The sequence below is a fragment of the Ochotona curzoniae genome, unplaced genomic scaffold (assembly GCF_017591425.1).
Source record: "Ochotona curzoniae isolate NIBS_2020 unplaced genomic scaffold, NIBS_Ocur_1.0 contig_21, whole genome shotgun sequence".
Lineage (NCBI taxonomy): Eukaryota > Metazoa > Chordata > Mammalia > Lagomorpha > Ochotonidae > Ochotona > Ochotona curzoniae.
In genome coordinates this window covers 9,559,063-9,578,522 of record NW_024465322.1, presented here as the reverse complement: position 1 = coordinate 9,578,522, position 19,460 = coordinate 9,559,063, and the positions used below count along the sequence as shown (strand labels likewise).

Here is a 19,460-nt window from a genome sequence, read left to right as displayed (position 1 = left end):
GTAAATGCTTACTGATACCCTGATTGGGGAATACACATCATTTCAAGACTTAGCTTAAGGTATTTTCTCATGGAGAAATAGAAGTTGAATGAAGCGCCCTCTTAACCATTAGGTTTTATGCTGACTGTGTAAACTTCCATATCGCGATAGTTTATATTAGATGTGTTTTCATCATAAAGACTGCTACTCTGGTGAACAAACATGTATCCTTATCTTTCTTCTGTTCACACATCATAATTCCATGGTCATAAGAACTAGGGAATGACAATAGTGCATTTGTATTTAGAAACAGTTAATTTTTCCATGAAATGGAACTTCTTGTCAATACACATATAAGTGAAATTATGATTTTCAATATGTGACACTTCATAGACAACTTATGCAGTAGGAAATTGTAGAAGTCGGTTTTACAGACAACATTTTATATGCAGTATTGGGCTTTCAGAAGTAGGATAACAACATTTACAAAACACTGGAAGACTTCTGGAATAATCTGGCATGCCTCCAAGGTATAGAAGTGAGGAGGAAAGTAGTTTAATTAGGACAGACTAAGGAGGGATGTTAACTGTGTAACTGGGAGGCGTTGTACCCACACTGAATTGTGGTTGACAAGTTGCACTTACCGTCTGTTTGCAGCAAATGGCAGCGAAGTTCACATTAGCAACGTGCGCTATGAAGACACCGGAGCGTACACTTGTATTGCCAAGAATGAGGCAGGCGTGGACGAAGACATCTCCTCTCTTTTTGTGGAAGATTCTGCTAGAAAGACGCGTACGTACTGCACAGACACGCGGGCATGCCCTTGCGCACACTGTATTTGACCGTTCATATTCTTGCAGCCTTTAAGGCATGGAGGGAGTGAGGGGATGCTGACACCAGAAAATGCGGTAAAATACCCATTGCTTTACAACAAATATTTATTTATTAATATTTTCGTATTTGTAGGAGTGCTACCATTCTAGAATACTGAAAGTATTTAAAGATTTAGAAAAAAAAATACTCATGATATTTTCTTTGCAATTCTAGAATGATTTTATTTCTTTTTCTAAGTCTGCATAAGATGTTTCAAAGGATATCCTGTCTTCCCCCTTTGCACAAGCAGGAATTTCTTTCCCTTTGGCAGTAGTCCCAGCAGGCACTTGGAAAATCCAGATACCTGAGTTACACACAAGGTGTACCCTAGGTGATCACTATGCAGTTCAGAGCTTGGCGTTTCTGTCAGTTGCATTGTGGTAACTAACGGTTGCCCTTCTGTGGGATGGGCATGTATCCACGTGCAGAAGGTCCCACTTCCCCAAGAAATGTCACCACTCCACTTCTAGTCGAGTGCTAGAAACCCTTTGTCACTGCAATGCGTGCCATCTGCCTCCTGATGTTATAAGAAAAATCGACTGACAAATGGCATTCTTATTTGAAAAAAGGGACATGCTAGAGATGAATTAGCATTGTCCACTTTAAAAATGTTTTATTAATAGAACAGATCTGATGTGTTTCCTAAGTGTGATTCCGTGAGAATAACCGTCTTTCCTCCCATACCTCTCTCTGTCCTTCAAATCCCTTCTTTACTCTCATTTTTAAATTTTGCAAATTTATGATTGTATTACAATCTATAATCACAGGCTTAAATCACCACTAACCATAGTATTTGAAAAGTAAAAATGGAAAGACCAGTATTCTACAGAAGTAAAAGTAAGGGCTAAAAGCAACAGTTAAATTGTAAGAGGTCCATTTCATTTCTATGCTTTGTTTTTTCTGTTTTATATTACGTACCATGTATAACAGAAAATATATGTTTGTATCTTGGGAACTGATCTTTTTCACTAATCATGATAGTTTCCTTTTGCAAAAGACAGAATGTCATTCTTTTTGTATGACCTAATTGTGGCCTTAGTATGTATCTAACACGTTTTCTTTATCCTCATTTAATGGACATCTGGGTGAATTCCGTCTCTTAGGTATTGTATATTATCACAAACGTGAGAGTGCAGAAAACTCTTCAGTATGCTGATTTGATTTCATTTGAATAAGTTCCCAGCCATGGGACGACTAGGTTATGTGGTAACTGACGTGTCAGATTTCTGAAGAACCTCCATACTATGTTCTATAATAGCAGCTTTAGTTTACCTTCCCACCAACAGCATGGGAGGGCGTCTTTTAAACTACATCCTCCCCAATCTTTATTCTTGTTATCTGTTAGCTCGCGTATGACGGCCATTCTCACCAGGGCAGGGCGGCACCTCATTGTGGTTATTAGCGTTCCCCTAAGAACTGTCTTTCGTCTATTTCCTGGCCACTTGAATCTCATCCTTCCGAGAATGCCTGTCGATTTCCTTAACCCGGATATGGATTCTGTGTTGCAGAGTTGGCAGATATTTTCTCCCATCCCCCTGTTGCCTTTTCACTTTGTTCGGTGTTTGTTTTCAGTGCAGAAACTACTTACATTGGCATAACCCTCTCCATCTGGCTGCTTTTGCAGTCTATGCTTAAGGGCTTTTCTAAGCTGCTTTCCCAGCCCATTAGCAGGGAGCTGGATTTGAAGTGGGGCAGCTGGGGCAGGAACTGGCACCCATGTGGGATTCCAGTGTAACAGGCTGCAGTTTTATTTGCTCTGCCATTTTATACTGAATGTAGTTACATTTTATTGTACCTAATTTAAAATAGTCAAGGCATATATAACTGAAAAGTACAACAGATAGGATTCTTTTGTGTTCAGAATTTTGTGTTAGCAAGAACAAAGAATATGTTAGATTAGGAACATGCATAATGCAATTACTGAGATTTCTTGTAAATATAATTTTGCTTAGTATTTTTAAGTAAACTGTCAATTAAGTAATTTTAACTACTATTGCTTTTTCTAAATATGTTTCAGTAAAATTGGTGTACGTATCTTAATTTCCAATGATGCGTAAAATGCTTTCATTTATTAACAAAATCTTTATTTCAGAGAAAAATTGGCTGTTTTAAAAAACATTTAATCATTCTGCTAAAGTAGTTTTGTTGAATTCACTACTGCTGCTTCTATGAATTTTTACATACTCTATGCTAGAAATTTTTATGTCTTTAAAAATTATTTGTACTATTATGCGGTTACATTTCCCTTTGCTTACTTCTCTTTCTTTTTAACATGCTGCAGTAGCTAACATATTATGGCGAGAAGAAGGTAATACATTCAATTATATTTCTTTCATCATGTGGTTATGTTGTTGATTTTATTAGACTTGTTGCCTACTTTTTTGAATAATTATTGCATTTTATATCATTTTGATCTACTAGCTTTACACTTGATTAATGTAAATATTCCTTTGTTAGTTGCTCCATTGATTATATCCTGTCTTTCCATTACTGTCATTCATCATTGATACAGTCAAGAAGTTTCATTACAACATACTGAAGTGCTTTCAAGAGCATAAAACTAAGACAAAGACATACAATCTCTCTTCACATAGTTGACATAATAAATGCCAACTTAAGATATGAGTAAGCATCAGGAGTACCTCCTTATCCATCAGTATAAGTCAAATAATAATTCGAAATGTAAACTTGAAAGATTGGGTTCACATATAGACTTGGCAACACATAATATAGAACAAATGATTCAATGTGTTTGTTTCATAATCTTGCTTTTAACAGCAAATGCATTGTAATGCTCAGTAGATCTTACTGTTCTCTAAATACATGTAGCACTCAATAAATAGTTCCTAGTGTTATTATTGTAATTCTTACAGATAAGCCTGAGGATTTTCTGTATATGCACCTTTATCCCCTTGAAATAATTAAGACGCTAGCTAAGCATCCAAAGAATAAGGTCTGTATTCTTGATTAGAATCCCAATGTGAAGCATATGTTCCTGAGGTTCAGTTTTGTTTCCATCCCAGCTGTGTCTTGTCTGTTTACCTTGACCTAGTGATATTTTATATTTAATGTAGAAAGCATCAGAAGACTTCCAGACACTTTAACAGCAATACTGAAAGTAGAAAATAATAATGCTTCTTATTCGAGCACTTTCTCACTTACATTAAAGATGTATTATTTTTAAACCGAGAGCCATAGAAACTACTTTTTGAAGTATGCACATCAGGGCCTAGTAGAGCCTGAGTATTTATTTTTACTGGAAAGCTGTATTTACTGAGAGGAGATAGAGAAGATCTTCCAACTGCTAATCCATTCACCCAGTGGCTTCAACTACCAGAGACAATCTGAAGCCAGGAGCCTGGAGCCTCTTCCGGGTCTCTTCTGCAGATCCAGGGTCCCAAGGCTTTCGTTGCTTTCCCAGGCAACCAAGTCACACCCCCACTGAAAAGATAAATTGAAAAAAAAACTAAACAGTGCATAATAATGCCTTTCTTCTCTAATAACCTGAAAAGTAAAAGCAATTAATTCATTAATTTTTTGATTTATAAAATCTGAGGCTGATTTGAATGGATGAAGTGGTTTTAAAAAAATACTGCTTAGAAATTTTACCAGAGCAACAAAACACAATTAAATCCCACTGTCTGTTGGGTGCAGAATATGGTAAAATAACCTCATGAGGAAACTGTTTCAAGGAACATTGCAAACATTCTGGGCTCGCCACAGCTGTCAGGTTCAAACACCTTCAGCATTTGGAGGAGGTAGATAGTGTAGACATGCTCATTTAAAAATATTCAGAGCTTTATAATAAAAATGAAATGTGGTGTGTAATTGACACAAGGAAAGTCAGACACTACATGATTGTTTTTGCTCACTGTTTTCAGCCGCAGTGTTCAGTAATCACTAATGTTAAATTGACAGTTATTGATAAAAAACACAAAAATCATTCTTATGTTACCATTTACATAGAGGCTTGGCTGATACAAATCAAAGATATATTTTGGTGCCAGTACTCATGTTGTTTTTCTAAGCTTTATCCTTTGGGCATAGAATTTACATTCTGTTATACACAAATATAGTTACAAATAGCAGCTAAAAACGAATAGATTTGTTTTATAAAAAACATGTGACTTGAGTATACTTCTATGCCATTTCCACTAATTCCAAAACTATCCCGTCTGTTGTAACGCTGTCCAGGGTGATGATGCATAATTAGGTAATAAAATACATCCACTAACATGAGTGCTATGCTTCATGTGCAAAACGCCTTGCATGCCCGGGATCCCATATGGGATCCCCACTTCCCATCCAGCTCCCTGCCTGTGGCCCGGGAAAGCAGTCGAGGACGGCCCAAAGCTTTGGGACCCTGCACCCGCGTGGGAGACCCAGGAGAGGCTCCTGTCTTCGGATCGTCATAGCATCGGCCTTTGCGCTCATTTGGGGAATGAATAATCGGATGGAAGATCTTCCTCTCTGTCTCTCCTCTCTGTATATCCGCCTTTCCAATAAAAATAAAACAAATCTTTAAAAAAAATACGTTTCTCCATGATAAAAATGTGTTTCATAAATGTTTTTGAATTTAGATAATCTTTCCTGTAACACATTTGTTTTGAAATTTAAACGTGTTAAACAACATTCATTTGACTTTCCAACTACCAATATTTTAGGATTATTGATTATATTTTGCGGAGTAGGTGTTATTACTGAATTATGTAATGTATATTTGGACCACATACATTTGTATAAACCAAGGAAAGCCAACAAATGGACGTGAAGCCGGAGAGTGAGGCATCCGTCTTGGGGCTGGGCTCTTGGGAGCGGGGCCGAGTAGAGAAAGTGGGAAAACATGTATGTGAATAACTGAACGCTCCCTCGACACAGTCCTGTGCTAAGCTCAGCTGCACACCTGCTTCCCAAGCTGCAAGGCTGTGTTGGGGGACACATTTCTGAGATGCCCCAAGAATAGATCTGCAGTGTAAAAGCAATTTATAGTATGATTTAAACCCTTAAACGGTGAGATCTCTTAAGACCTTGCGTTGACTTTTATTTAAAGTACAACATTAGAACAACCCTGGGCTCAGACTGTAGGATAAAAATGAATACATAAGAACACTGAATAGAATCATCGCAACAGCATTTAGCATATGAAAACATAAGTTCTCCAAAATCTTGAATGCTTGGTTTTTCATTGCCATCTTTATATGAACTCAACTCGTACCAAGAATGAAATCTAGTTTTTTCTTAGTGCTTTATAATAAAAATCATGGAACGTATATTCTTCAAAAATATTTTTTATTTCTTTATTGGTATGTACATTTAGAAAAACTCCCATCTAATATATGTATCAAAATGAATGTGTCAGAGTATATGAAGCATTTATTGGATTGCATTCAAGATACTACTGCATCGCAGATGAGGAAGAGGGAAGCAGGATGCCTGTGTTATATCAAAGCGTGCTCAGGTGTACGTAGGGCCCCCTATGGCTGGCTGTGTTAAGATTACATGGCTTCAGAAATTGATCTCCTGCTTGGGGTGTGAGGGACAATGTGGTTTTTTGCTGTAAAGGTTGCTGATAATTTCATTTTGAACTTCTGACTATGTTTTTATTCCTAAGGTCTGGGAATTGGGAATATGTTCTATGTTTTTTATGAAGATGGGATCAAAGTGATACAGCCCGTCGAATGTGAATTTCAGAGGCACATTAAGCCGAGTGAAAAGCTCCTTGGATTTCAGGCAAGTATCTGAAAAATTCCTCTGCGGTTTCATGCAGCAATTTTGCTAAGAGAAATTATGTTTTAGAAATACAATGAAGCCTATACACATTTGAGTCTTGTGTTGAGAAGAAAATATTAAACTTGTAGTGTTGGCTGTGACTTTATGCAGGTTTTATACCTCAGGAGGTAAGCAAAGCAACAGACTGGATAATCTCAAGAAGTTGTTTGTAATTCAAATGAAGATAATAGAAGTGAAATACCAAGAATGAACGCCACATGCCTGCTTATTCCTTAATTTAGAATATCTCCCATTTTTGTAGGTCAAAGTTCATTGAATAAAATAAAATAAAAGTTTAAATTATCTGGTAGGCAGTTGGGGTATATTAGATGCTCTAGAAATACTGGTATTGTTTTGTTCCTTATTTCAATTTTCATGAAATCATGAAGTGGATGATTTACAATTTTATGGTTAAATACAAGTTCCTTTATTTATTTACTGCTGTTTTGTCTTCCCCATAACATATTTTGATTTGTAAAATATTTGTAACAGCATTTATGTATCAATACACTCATTGGTTAGATATATTAAGGATTGCCCTTTATTTTGGCAGCATAATTAAACCATAATAATTATTTATATTTGCCTGAGTATGTCATTCCCACACTACTGTCATCTGTTAATGTGCAAAGACAAACCTTTGCACTTTAAAGTCATGCCCTGGAATGGAAAAGAAAGAAAATCCTTTCAGAGTGAGATAAGGTGGGTGAGCTTGCCCTACACCTACATACTCTCTGGGCCAAAGCAAGTCGCTGCTGCTTTATGTAATGCAGTGTGCAAGTGATGTTGCCTACAACTGTTTCAAAGGAAACTGTTTTCAATGTAAAAGCGTCTCAGTTATAGACTAAGTCAATGGAAGTATTAAAGTCCCTTTGTTTCTAAAGCTTCAACTACAAGCATGCAAACATTATAAGTGTACATGCGATATTATTTTTGTACCCTTATTTTTTTTAATTAATTCATTTGACTCATCTGGAGAGCAGGAACTGTACCTCATTAAGTCTATATTAAGTAAGGTAAAATAACCACATGAATAAAACATAAATAGAAACACAGGTTAGTAATGCAGAGCAACCTCAAAACTTGGTTTGGGTGTGGCTACAGAAACCTTCCCAAGCTGGGTCCATCGCCCAAAGTACAGAAAGCCTGTCACAAACTGCGGGATGATGGAACGGAAGTGATGATCAGTGGCGTAGAACATGGCCTTAGGCACCTGATGCTCCATTCAGAGGCTCTCCATGGGGACAGGAGTGAAGGTTCTTGTAGGCTTGATGACCAAGAGTTGTATGTTCACCTCTTGTCCAAATTTCCACTTGGTTGGAAGCGCTGGTGGGTTGAACCGGAGGATTAGGATGATGCTGTATTCTTCAGAAAATCTTTATAATGGCCAAGGGAGTATCATTCCAATTAGGGGATACATGCAGGTGGGAATTCCTTTTCTGTCCTCAGCATCAAATTCTCCAGCCTGGGTCTGGAAGCTCCAAAAATACATCTCTGGAGACAACACAGTATGTTTTCCATCGGAGAAGCAAATGACCTCATGAGTTGAGTGACTAGAACCTTTAAAGGCCAACTTTATATCACTCCCTCACTTCATGGAGCTAAGTTTAGTAAGAAGTACAGATGCTTTCCAAAGACAGACGGGGATCCTTTATGTTAAAGGAAGCTGGAGAGTGGGAGTGGATGGTGTCTGACGTCTGGCATTTGCATTCAAAATACTGTTTGGGGGCTTGGTGTCGTGATTGCTTATGACAGAGCAATTGATTTAATTTTACATTAAACTCATGTGTTTATGTAATTACGAGTGATAAATCTAGTATAACCTGCCAATATAGGAAACATGGTGTCAAAATGATTATTTTCATCAAAGCAAAGTTGATTTTGCAGACAGTTGTTTCTGGATCCAGTCGAACCAACGTTTTGAAGCTAAATGACACCAATGACTTGATTATATCACACGATTTGAGACTTTAGTCTCTAATGCAATGAAGATAACCTGCAAATTTTATACTATTGGTTACAAAAATTTGCCTTGCATTTCTCATGCTGATTCAAAGACTAAGGCATGTTCCTATTGCAATGCAGCTGTGCTTATCCACAGGTCATTACCAAGTCAGTGTTGTGTGGCTAAAGCCGTCAAGAACAGGTGTTTCAAGGCCATCTCTGGATGGGTTAATTGAACCAGTTGACTCTAAAACTAAAACAACAAAAATTTGTATGTGAACTTTACTTGCATGAATTTCTCTCTTTATGAATTAAAACATATATGTTTTAGACATCCGTCTAAAACAAAGAGAAGTATAGACATGTAGAATCAAGTTTTTTTTCTCCCTACAAATATTACACATGGAAGAAAAATGAAGATCCATAGCACATATTCAGGAACAAGTCAGAAATAAATATATATATGCCATTTGAATAAAAATTAAACAGTAGTTGGAAAAAATTGAAGAGTAGACGGAAGCCAAGCATTCATGATGAAAGGCGGTCCTTTCTTTCAGTCTGTGAAGCCTTGTGTGTATCAACTGTGAGAAAGCTAGGGTAAGTGACACAGGAGAGGGCATTCAGTTCCACCTGCGGGTCAAACAGCAGTGAACAAAACTGCATCCTGTATCCAAGTCCTTGGGTTCAGTTCCCTGCACTTTAGCCTCCTGCTAATGCAGGAACTGGTAGGCAGCAGTTCAAGTGATGAAGGCATGAATTGCATTTGTGACTCTTTAACCTCAGCCCAATCCGACCTCCGACTGTGTTGTAAACAACACAGGAGATGGGAGTGTTTTTGTTTCTTTCTCTCTCCTTCTTTCAATCAACCAATAAATAAAGGAATTCAGGTTTTTTTTAAAATAATCTATATCATATAAATTCCTAAGTTGAAGTTCCTGAAAATGTACTGTCTTCTTACATGTGGGCTAACTCTAGAAATCTTATATTTATTTATATTTAACAAGGAACACAACATTTTATCATTATACTTTATTTTGTTGTGTTTTCTGGGAAACAAAAGACAAATATCCACTTCAGTAATGTAAAGCTATTACTTGCTAAATTTCACTGCATGTAAACTTTGATTTATAAAATTATATCAAGGTTCCATAACAAAAACAATAGGACAGTATTTCCTCTCTCCATTTCTATTCCTTCATGTAGCAATATTTATTTGAAATAATTTTCTCACAAAAGTGGGGATGAGTATGAATTCTAGAATTTGTACAACTGGCCAGCAGACAGGAAAATTAGATAACAGTTGACATTGTAGTTGTGAGTTCAAAATCTACAGATTTGGGGCCCAGCGTGGTAGCCTAGTGGCTAACGTCCTCGCCTTGCATGTTCCAGGATCCCATATGGGTGCCAGCTTGTGTCCCAGCTGCTCCATTTCCCTTCTAGCTCTCTGCTTGTGGCTAGGGAAAACAGTAGAGGACGGGCTAAAGCCTTGGGACCCTGTAAGCACATGGGCACCCCAGAGAAGCTCTGGGCTCCTGGCTTCGGATCGGCTCAGTTCCAGTCATTACAGCCACTTGGAGTGTGACATACAAAGTCAACCATTGAAATCAAGGATTATGTGAAGTTAGTACTTGTATCGCCAACCTGCTCGGTCGAGTGCCTTACACACTTCAGGCGGCCACAAAACGTGTTGAGTGCATGCAGTCCCCATTCTGTCAGGCGAATGTTGGCTGCTCACTCTTTATGCATTCTTCCATTTGCGTGATGTGTATGTTGGATTCCTTCCCTGCCTTATTGTTATTACCTCTCACTTTACAATTCCCACAAAGCAATCATCTTTTTTGGATGTTTGTGAACAAGGTCATATAGAATAACACATCAACGCATGAACTATTTCATGGTAAATAAAATTTCAAGAAAATGTTAATTCAGAATAGTATAGTCAATGTTCGTTAAGTGGGTCTGCTGCGTATTGTAGATTTTGTTTCTAGAGAGAAAAAGAGCAGGCTGATTTCAGAAGACAAATGGGAATGGTAGTGATAAATGCTTTAGGAAAATTCTGTCCAAAGAAAAGAGGATTAAACGCAAATATGATATTGTTAAAGGCACTTTATGTTAAAAGCCTGGGAATATTGGGGTTCGTATGGTGGCGTCCCAGGCTAATCCACTGACTCTGTGCCAGTGTCCTGTGTGTATACCAGTGTGTGCTTAGGCTGCTCCACTTCCTGTCCAGCTCCGTGCAGAGAATGCCTCAAAGCCATGTGCTCTGCACTCAAGTGCAAGACCTGGAAGAAGCTCCTGGTTCCTTGCTTCAGGGAGCTGGATGGGAAGTGGGGCCACCGGGACTAGAACTGGCACCCATATGGGATCCTGGCGCATGCAAAGCGAGGATTTTAGACACTAGGCTACCGCACCGGGCTCTCCTTTTATCTAGATGGAATTCAAGATGCATTTATCCTGATTTTACATATAATTCTGTACTGTCACTTGTGATATCATCTTAAATAGGTGTATATTAAAGATATGTATGAGAAAAAATTGGAAAAATGTTTTAAGTTATAGGGTCAAGGATGACAAATTTTTCCAGTTTACCAATCTTTTCCCTTAAAAGTTTTTCAAATACCATGTCGTCCTCATCTATCCCTTTTAATCCTTATTTTTAAAAATTAATTCAACCTATGTATGTTTATGTAACTCCAGCTGCTATTATTTACAAATGCCATAGTATTCCTTATAACTTAAAGGAAACTAAAGACACTTCAGCAACAGATTCAAATATTTTGTGATGTGGACTGATCCTACTATGGGGCGTGAAATTTTCGTTTCCAGTTTTAATGTTGATTCAAATGTTGTTGACCTTTAGACCTGAACAGATAATGCTTTCTATGGGAAATTTAATGTGACCTTTTCCTAACATGCCTGTTGTTCTAGGTTTGAAATTTTATTTTTATGGGTACATACTGTTAGTATTTCATTTGGACAGAATTTGAATGTGGAATCAGCTTGTGCAAAGAATGAAGATACATGAATATTGAAAAGAAAAATACAGATAAAATCAAAAAAGCTCTGTCTCACCTCCAGCAATGCAATCAGTGCACTGAACATTTCCTTCAGTAATATTTTTATTTCCCTTTCAGTATTCCATTCTGTTTCTAATCTAATTACTGCTTTACAAACCTATTCCACAAAAATGCTCATTTAACCATCAGCTCTAGCACACGATGTGGATAATTCATGTCCCCATGAGGCCAATGAGAAGCATTTTGAAATTAAAATCATTTGTATTTCAGAAAGCTAATCTTCCCCCATGTATTTTTTTCTCAGTGGGTCTCTGTTTAGACATGGATTAATTTACAAAGAGTTATTGAATGATAAAAATTTAAGCCATGGTCCAGTTATGCTTACAAAGATCTCCTGCAAAGTGTTTCCTAAAGAAAGTAATGTAAACTACTTCTAACCATTTCTTAGAAGATTAATCTGCAGATTTCAAAAGCAATAGATTGAAGAAATTGGCCTTTGAAATCTTCGATTGAAAGAAGTCTTCTAATGTTTCATTCACAATGGCACTGCTTGACAGCTTCCACACCGTGTCTCTGTCAGATTTCAGATCATAGAGCCTACCGTTAGGATAGCCACGGGCGCTTGGGAATTGTGCAACAGCATTGCAGTGGAGTTCCTTAGCTTTGTTAACCGAGTCGAATATTTCTGTCTAAAATAGTGTGCTAAATGCTCTGTAAGAAATTATTGATGAGCATAGCCAAGCTTTTTTGGAAGAATACAGGTACTCGGATGCATGCTTCAGCAACCCATTAGTGACAGTTTTAAAGATTTTGAATTGAACAGTGAGGACTCGCTTAGCCCACATATAAAAATCCATTACACATACTTCAGAAAGAAATGTGCTTTTTTTGTTTTTGGTGATGATGGGGGCGGATCAACAGAAACTTCTTAGGAGAAAAAATATATAAAATAGCAGCTTGACATTTTCTGTGAGCATTATAATATACAGTATTGTCATTCTACATAATATATTTTTATGGAAATTAGGAGATATTTCCATAATGACAAAATATGACAAAACCATTAAAATCTCAAAATTGTGTTTTGTATATGCATGGTTTAAGTGACTGATACATTTCTCTTTTCAATTTATTTTTCCCTCTTTTTGTAAGATACTTTCAAAGTTTCATTGAAATAATTTTAGAAATTAAATTGCCCATAATTCACTCAACTGTTGGCAAAGTGAATTGCTTACATGGGATTGGTCAAACAATGCAATTGTACTTTGAACTATACCAAATTTTAGAAAACAATAGAACAATATTAGGTACAACTTTATATAAATATACTTTTTTGAATATGTAAATACCTGTTAACATAACATTATATGTTTAACAGAAGAGGTATATGAATTTATGTTTCTGTCCTTTCAGAAAATTTTATTTACTTATTTAAAAGGCAGTTACAGAGAAAGAGATGTAGAAAGAGAGAAATCTCCCATCTTCAGGTTCATTCCACAAACGGCTGCTGTACCGAGGCAGTCTTTCACCGAAGTCAGGAATCAGAAACTTCTTCCAAGTCTTTCGTGTAGAGGCAGGAGCCCAAGGACTTGGGCTTCCGCAGGTGCATTAGCAGGGAGATGGATCAGGACGGAAGCATCAGGGTTGAACTAGTGCTCATATGGGATGCTGATTCGATAAGCCCTGGCTTAGTACCTGTGCCAAAGCATCAACTCCTTCTGTCTGTATTTTAAAAATAAATATTCCAGGGCTGGCGCGAGAGCGTAGTGGCTAAAGTCGTCATCTTGCACACACTGGGATCCCATATGGGCACAGGTTCTAATCGTGGCGACCCTACTTCCCATCCAGCTCCCTGTTGTGGCCTGAGAAAGCAGTCGAGTTCCGCCCAAAGCTTTGGGACACTGCACCTGTATGGGAGACCCGGAAAAGCTCCTGGCTCCTGGCTTCGGATTGGGCTCAGCTCCAGCTATTGGTGGTCACTTGGGGAGTGAATCATCGGACGAAAGATCTTCCTCTCTGTCTCTCCTCCGCTCTGTATATCCACCTTTCCAATAAAAATAAAATAAAAATCCTAAAGAAAAAATGTCCCATATTGGATAGCTTATTACAGTTTATTTATTTGAAAGGCAGTGTTAGGGAGAGAAGAGACACAGAAACAGAAATCTTCCACTCACCAACTGGCTTCATCTAATCAGAAGGTTCGTAAGAAAATATAAAGTAAGGCACAGTTGGTGTGATATCTGTCTTCCTGTTATTTCTCTCTCTGCTGCTTTGCCTTTCAAATAAATAAAGCAAATCTTTATTATTTTTTTAAACAAAATGCCACAAACAATCTTAGCTCTTTCTAGAAATAGGTAGTAGGCCAAATTTGACAAGATAATCCTTAGGACCTTATTTGCTGATTCCTCCCTTACATAAATGAAAGAACATGTACTGATGAATCAGGATTCTGAAATGCTCAAAAATTCAGCAGGAATTTTAAGCAGTTTGAGAGCAGGTGTGTGTGTGTGTGTATAAATAAACATTTAATTATGTATATGTACACACACATATATAATTCAAACATGGTTCTGTGTGTACAATCTTGCATACACTAAATGCATAGTAAGTACCTCTCAACAAAAAGACTAATGACTGGATATTAATTGTCCGTCTCTAACTTTAAAAAACAAAAAACTTTGCCTGGTAGACAAAGTAAGAGAGGGAGTGAGTGAGGGAGAGAAGACCTATCCAGGGACTGTTCATTGACTGATTCATTCTTAGCACAGTTTGGGTTTGACGGTCAAGGTTTAGAGCTGGGAGTGGAATCAAGATCTCCCCAGTGAATGGCAAGACGCAATCACTGGAGACCTACTGCTGCCTAGAGTGTATTAACAAGAAGTTGGAGTCAGGAGCCAGAGATGTGAGGTAAACCAGGCCCTTCCTTGTGGGACACAGGCCGTTTAACCATGAGGCTAATGTCTGCCTCAGTAATTGGAAATTCTAAGACCTCTGGAGACGTTGAACATATGTTTCAGTAAAGATAATACCATGAAAGCCGATTTGAAGTGTAAGCAGTTTAGAGTGAAGTGCCATGAAATGGAAGTAATGTACCAGAAATCTTATTTAAAACTCCGAACAGAATTAGATGGATGGTTGCAAGGGAAAACAATGAATTTCGTTCATATTAACAGTTGCAATTAATTATTAATATAATCTTATAATATGTAAATGCAACCTGCATTTCTCTCCAACAATTATCCTGTCCTCTAGTTAGAATGTCCTCCTTATAATTTCGCAAAAACCAATGCTGCTGCTTGGCTACTGAAAAATGCATAGCATTTAGTAAATTATATGTTTTTGGTTAAAGTTAGGGGCAGCGTACATGTTTGACTACCTGAAGACCTAACTGAAGTTATTAACTCAAAAGCATGGTGGATCCTTCTGAAAGCAGGAAGTGTCAACGGGAATAGTGGGAGGAGGGCGACACGCAAAGGGCCTTGTGGAGTGAGGGGAGTGGAGATTCTGTTACTAAATACCATTTGTCTTTGTGAGTGATGCTGGCCACGCTGAGCAGCAAAATAGGAAGAAGAAAAGGAGGAGGAATGCGAATTTGGATATTTGTTGATAGACTAATCAGTATTATAAGTAACAATGTCTTCTGTTGGATTTGCTGAGGGATAGCAAGCAAGGAGGTGATGACTAACTGGGTGTGTTCATATTTCGTGCTGATACGTCTTGTAGTCTGAAAATTTGGTGCCAGGTTAAGCCATTTGCAGAATATATATGATTACATGTGAAAATCATCCAGTAGCTATAAGATAGATGGTAATCATGCGATAGAATTGTCTTTTCCTTATTGGCTCCCCTTGTTATTAATTATAATATCTTAATAGTGCTTAAATAATACTCCAATATTATTTATGGTAACTTCTTGCTCAATATATAATCTCTCAAACTCTATTTTGCATCTTTGAGAGTTTTATAAAGTTCAGTTTATCTTATCAAATGCACAATACCTGTGAAAAATGTTTCTTTACTGTTGGGTTACACTGAAATGAATGTTATTCTGTGTCATCTGATAAAATTAAAATTCCTTCCCAAAATGGGACATGAAGGCTATTATCAAAAGAGATAATGACACAAAGGAAGGCATAGACCCAGGGTTACTGTCAGAAAATACTCAATAGGCTTGTAGAAACGAAGTTGAGTCCAGTTGGAGGTGTGTTATAGTGACAGCGCACAGAAAGAAAATAGTCCCAGTAATGCAGTTATTTTAGCGCTGCTCTACAGCAAGCAAGCAGGTGGAAAATGTTCCTGCTTCAGCAGTTGTTTTGCTAACTGTTATCGGTCAGGTCACTCACACTGTTCATTATTTTGTCAGTGTTTGTCAGTAGTTTTTACACAACAGCCAAGAGTTTGGGGACAATTTTCCCATAATCAGAGATTTCTGTCAACGTGAAGTCCTGTGCTTTTATTTATTTATTTATTTTGCATTCCTTCATGCCACTCAAGTACAACTTTTATTTAATGTTTATTGCTCACACACACACAAAGAAAAACGTGCTTTTCAGTGCATTCGGAGTATTTCTGAAGCAAAGTCTGGTGTCGAAAACATTGTTTTTGTGGAACTCAGTGGATTAAAGCTGAGTACTGTGTCGGTTCAAGACAGCCTCTGGTTCCTCTGCCTCCAGAAGGCTGACGGGCATGCTGCTCAGGTGGATCTGCAGGGTATCTCATGCCATGTCCGGTGAATTCAGTGAGTTCACGTCACAATCCAGAGATGATTGAACACATGCATTCCCCGAGTGCATAGTGTGTTTTCCCATGGAGCAACCTGTGCTGTGACGGATGCCATTGATGTAAATTTCTGACCCCAACAATGCTGGACTGGCTCTTACTCATGAGTGCCTGTGTTAGGATTTTTCTCGAATTAGATTTGCATTCCGAGGAATACAGCAGCAAGCCACGCACTGCGTGTTTCGTTCCAAAATACTCTGATCTTTATGTTCTTTTCCAAATTTTTGAAAATCAAAAACACCTCCAGAGATTTTTACATTTTTTGGTGTTCAGTGTAAATACTAAATGTCATACTGTGGCTTAATGTGCTGTAAGTTCTATGTTCAAATAAAATTAGTGGTTAGCAGTGTTGGTCAGGAAAATGTTGATCTTGGCTAGTGATCATTATACACAAATATATGTGTATATACATATACTATATATATATGGGGTGGGGTCTCTTAAGAAAACTATTTTTATACAAATTAGAGAATAAAGAACATTCTACTTTAGCAAAATAATGACTGGAGTGTATAAATCAATGACATATTAGTTTATGATTATGAGTTATAATTATCAATTCTAAATAATAAGCCTGATAAAACATTGGGTTGGTTGTTTGCCCAAACCAATAGAATACTGCGTAAACAAAAGCCTTTGGCTAACTGGCATTGTTCATGTACTTTTATTAATGATGTCTCTCAGTATTAATGAAAAAGGTTTATGTATCCCTTCAAGCATGTCCTATCAACAAATCACAAGAAAAGAGAGAACAGATAATATGGTTTGTCCCTTATTAATCATCGTCTTTTTCACATGATAAGGTTTTCAAATTACTTAGTTTAAGGTAAGGGAGACTTTAGACAGACTGAAAAATTATAAAATATCATCTACAATTTCTCTAAGTTTGTAAATCATTACGAATTGCAAGACTGCTGCTTTCTCTTTCAGGGAATCAGCAGGCTTTGGAAAGAAGTAAATGTGCCTTGGGGTTAGCCGCCAGTGCTCGGAGCAGCTGAGTACAGTGGGGAAGAATAGTCAGATTCTTAAGTATTTCTGAAGTAACTGAGTTAGACAAATAACAACAACAAGGAAACAAGTGTAGTTAATGTGAAAAAGTATGTACCTAAGGCTCTGAAAATTAAACTTTAAATATCATTTGCATTGAATTATGCATCTCTAACGAACTTACATATCAACTGCATTCTGTTTTATATACATATATATTCTATATATGTCACATATGTCATATTTGTATATGTATGTCACATTTGACCCTGATGGTTGTAAAACAGCAAAGGTAATTTAGCTGTGTGTATTTATGTACACATACACGCTCACACATGTATACACATATTTATGCGTGTATAGGTGTGTGATTCACTCTGTGGATTTCATTTCCTGTTTTTTTACGTTGCAGGAAGAAGTCTGTCCCAAAGCTGAGAAGGACGAAGTTCAGAGGTGTGTGTGGGCCTCAGCTGTGAATGTGAAGGACAAGTTCATTTATGTGGCACAGCCTACTTTGGACAGAGTCCTCATCGTTGACGTGCAGTCCCAAAAAGTCGTGCAGGTATGGATGATGTCTGCCTCTGAAAGTAACTGTTCCATGTCGTTTGAAATTGGGAAAGTAGTTCACTATGCCTTCAACAGTTAGGAACATAGGGGCCCGGCCCTGTGGCATAGCAAGCTATCCCTCCTCCTGTGGCATTGGCATCCCACATGGCTGTTGGGCCCATGTCCCAGCTGTTCCTCTTCCGATCCATTTCTCTGTTGGAGGCCTGGGAAAGCTGCAGAGGGTGCCTTAAGTGTTTGGAGCCCTGTTCCCACATGGGAGAGCAGAGGAGGCTCCTGGCTCCTAGCCTTTGGTTAGGCTCAGTTCCAGTCCTTGCAGCCATTTGGGGAGTCAACCAGCTGATGGAGAAGCTTTCTTTCTGCCTCTCCTTCCCTCTATAAATCTGCCTCTTAAAAAATTTTAAGCAGGTCTTTAAAAATTGAATTATTAACAGAACTGCTTCTGCATAGGTCAGCCTCCCAGCTGCCTATGCAGTCCAAATCAAGGAAAGGCCCTGAGACCAAGTAAGATTTCCTTAAAAAAAAAAAGGTATCTATAGCTATCATAAGGACTCATATTTAATATTTAATGATATTCTAGTATATAACTAAGATAGATATTAAGTTATAGAATAATTCCTTGCTTTATTCTGAACAAAGAGTTAGTATCACCAAATAATAGTTATTTAATATCATTTTCCAGTTTAGAACAATGAATATTCAAGGGGGTAAGTGACCAAGACAAAATAATGCCTGATGAGCATTGCTGTGTCTGTGTGTCAGCAGTTCTTTGACCTCACACTTGTCATTTAAACTGCCACCTGTTTCAGCACTGCCTGTTTCTAGCATTGTGTAACTTCTACAGTTTGCTGAAGTTTAGCTGCAGAATAATGAGGGGAACCCATACAGGGTTTGTGTCCTGGCAGAATGAGCCCTTGGCTTGCAATGAGCTGTAGCTTCTTTGCTCAGAGGCTTTGCATAGCTTTTTAAGATATATATAATCAGTTAAAAGAAAACCTTATGCATGTTATAAAAGTACGATAAAGACAAGATGAATTAATGCATAGAATTCATTTATAGCAGATCATGGCATTTGAGAGTAGTATTTCGTGGCTCATCAAAGACGTTTGTATCCTGGAGCAGCTGCTTGGCTCAGCAGTTACGATGCTGCTCATATGCCAGTGTTTCCTATTTGTAGTAGACTTTCAAGTCTTGGCTCCTCTGATTCCAGTTTGCTTTGTGCTAATGCATACCCTGAGATGCAGAGGATCATGTCTTGGATAAGAGTCCCTTCCTTCCACGTCACAGCCCTAGACCGAGTTCTGACAATGGCTCGGCCCTTGCTGCTATGGGCGTTTGTGGAATTCCATACAATATAGAAATAGATATATGATTGGAAGTTTGCTTCCTTATTTTTTAAAACTTGTAAGAGACTTGCGTACTCTCAAATTTCTGCAAGATACTGGAACCGAGCCATTAGTTATGTTTACAGAGTTTTTGAAACAATATTAGCTTGAAATGAACATTTAAGAGCTAATAAAAAAATACTGAGAAAGTAAAAAGTAGGGC

General features: G+C 37.7%; 1 protein-coding gene across 3 annotated transcripts in view; it reads left to right on the top strand.

Annotated features, from left to right (window-relative positions):
- Positions 1–19,460, top strand: part of FSTL5 (follistatin like 5) — a 196,459-nt gene that overhangs the window by 150,907 nt on the left and 26,092 nt on the right. For 2 of the 3 annotated variants that reach the window (XM_040971411.1, XM_040971410.1), the window contains exons 9-12: positions 637–771; positions 3,134–3,160; positions 6,464–6,582; positions 17,761–17,910. In XM_040971411.1, coding sequence (XP_040827345.1) covers positions 637–771; positions 3,134–3,160; positions 6,464–6,582; positions 17,761–17,910 — 431 coding nt within the window. The remainder of the gene's footprint in view (positions 1–636; positions 772–3,133; positions 3,161–6,463; positions 6,583–17,760; positions 17,911–19,460) is intronic. The other variant, XM_040971412.1, reaches the window with a different exon arrangement.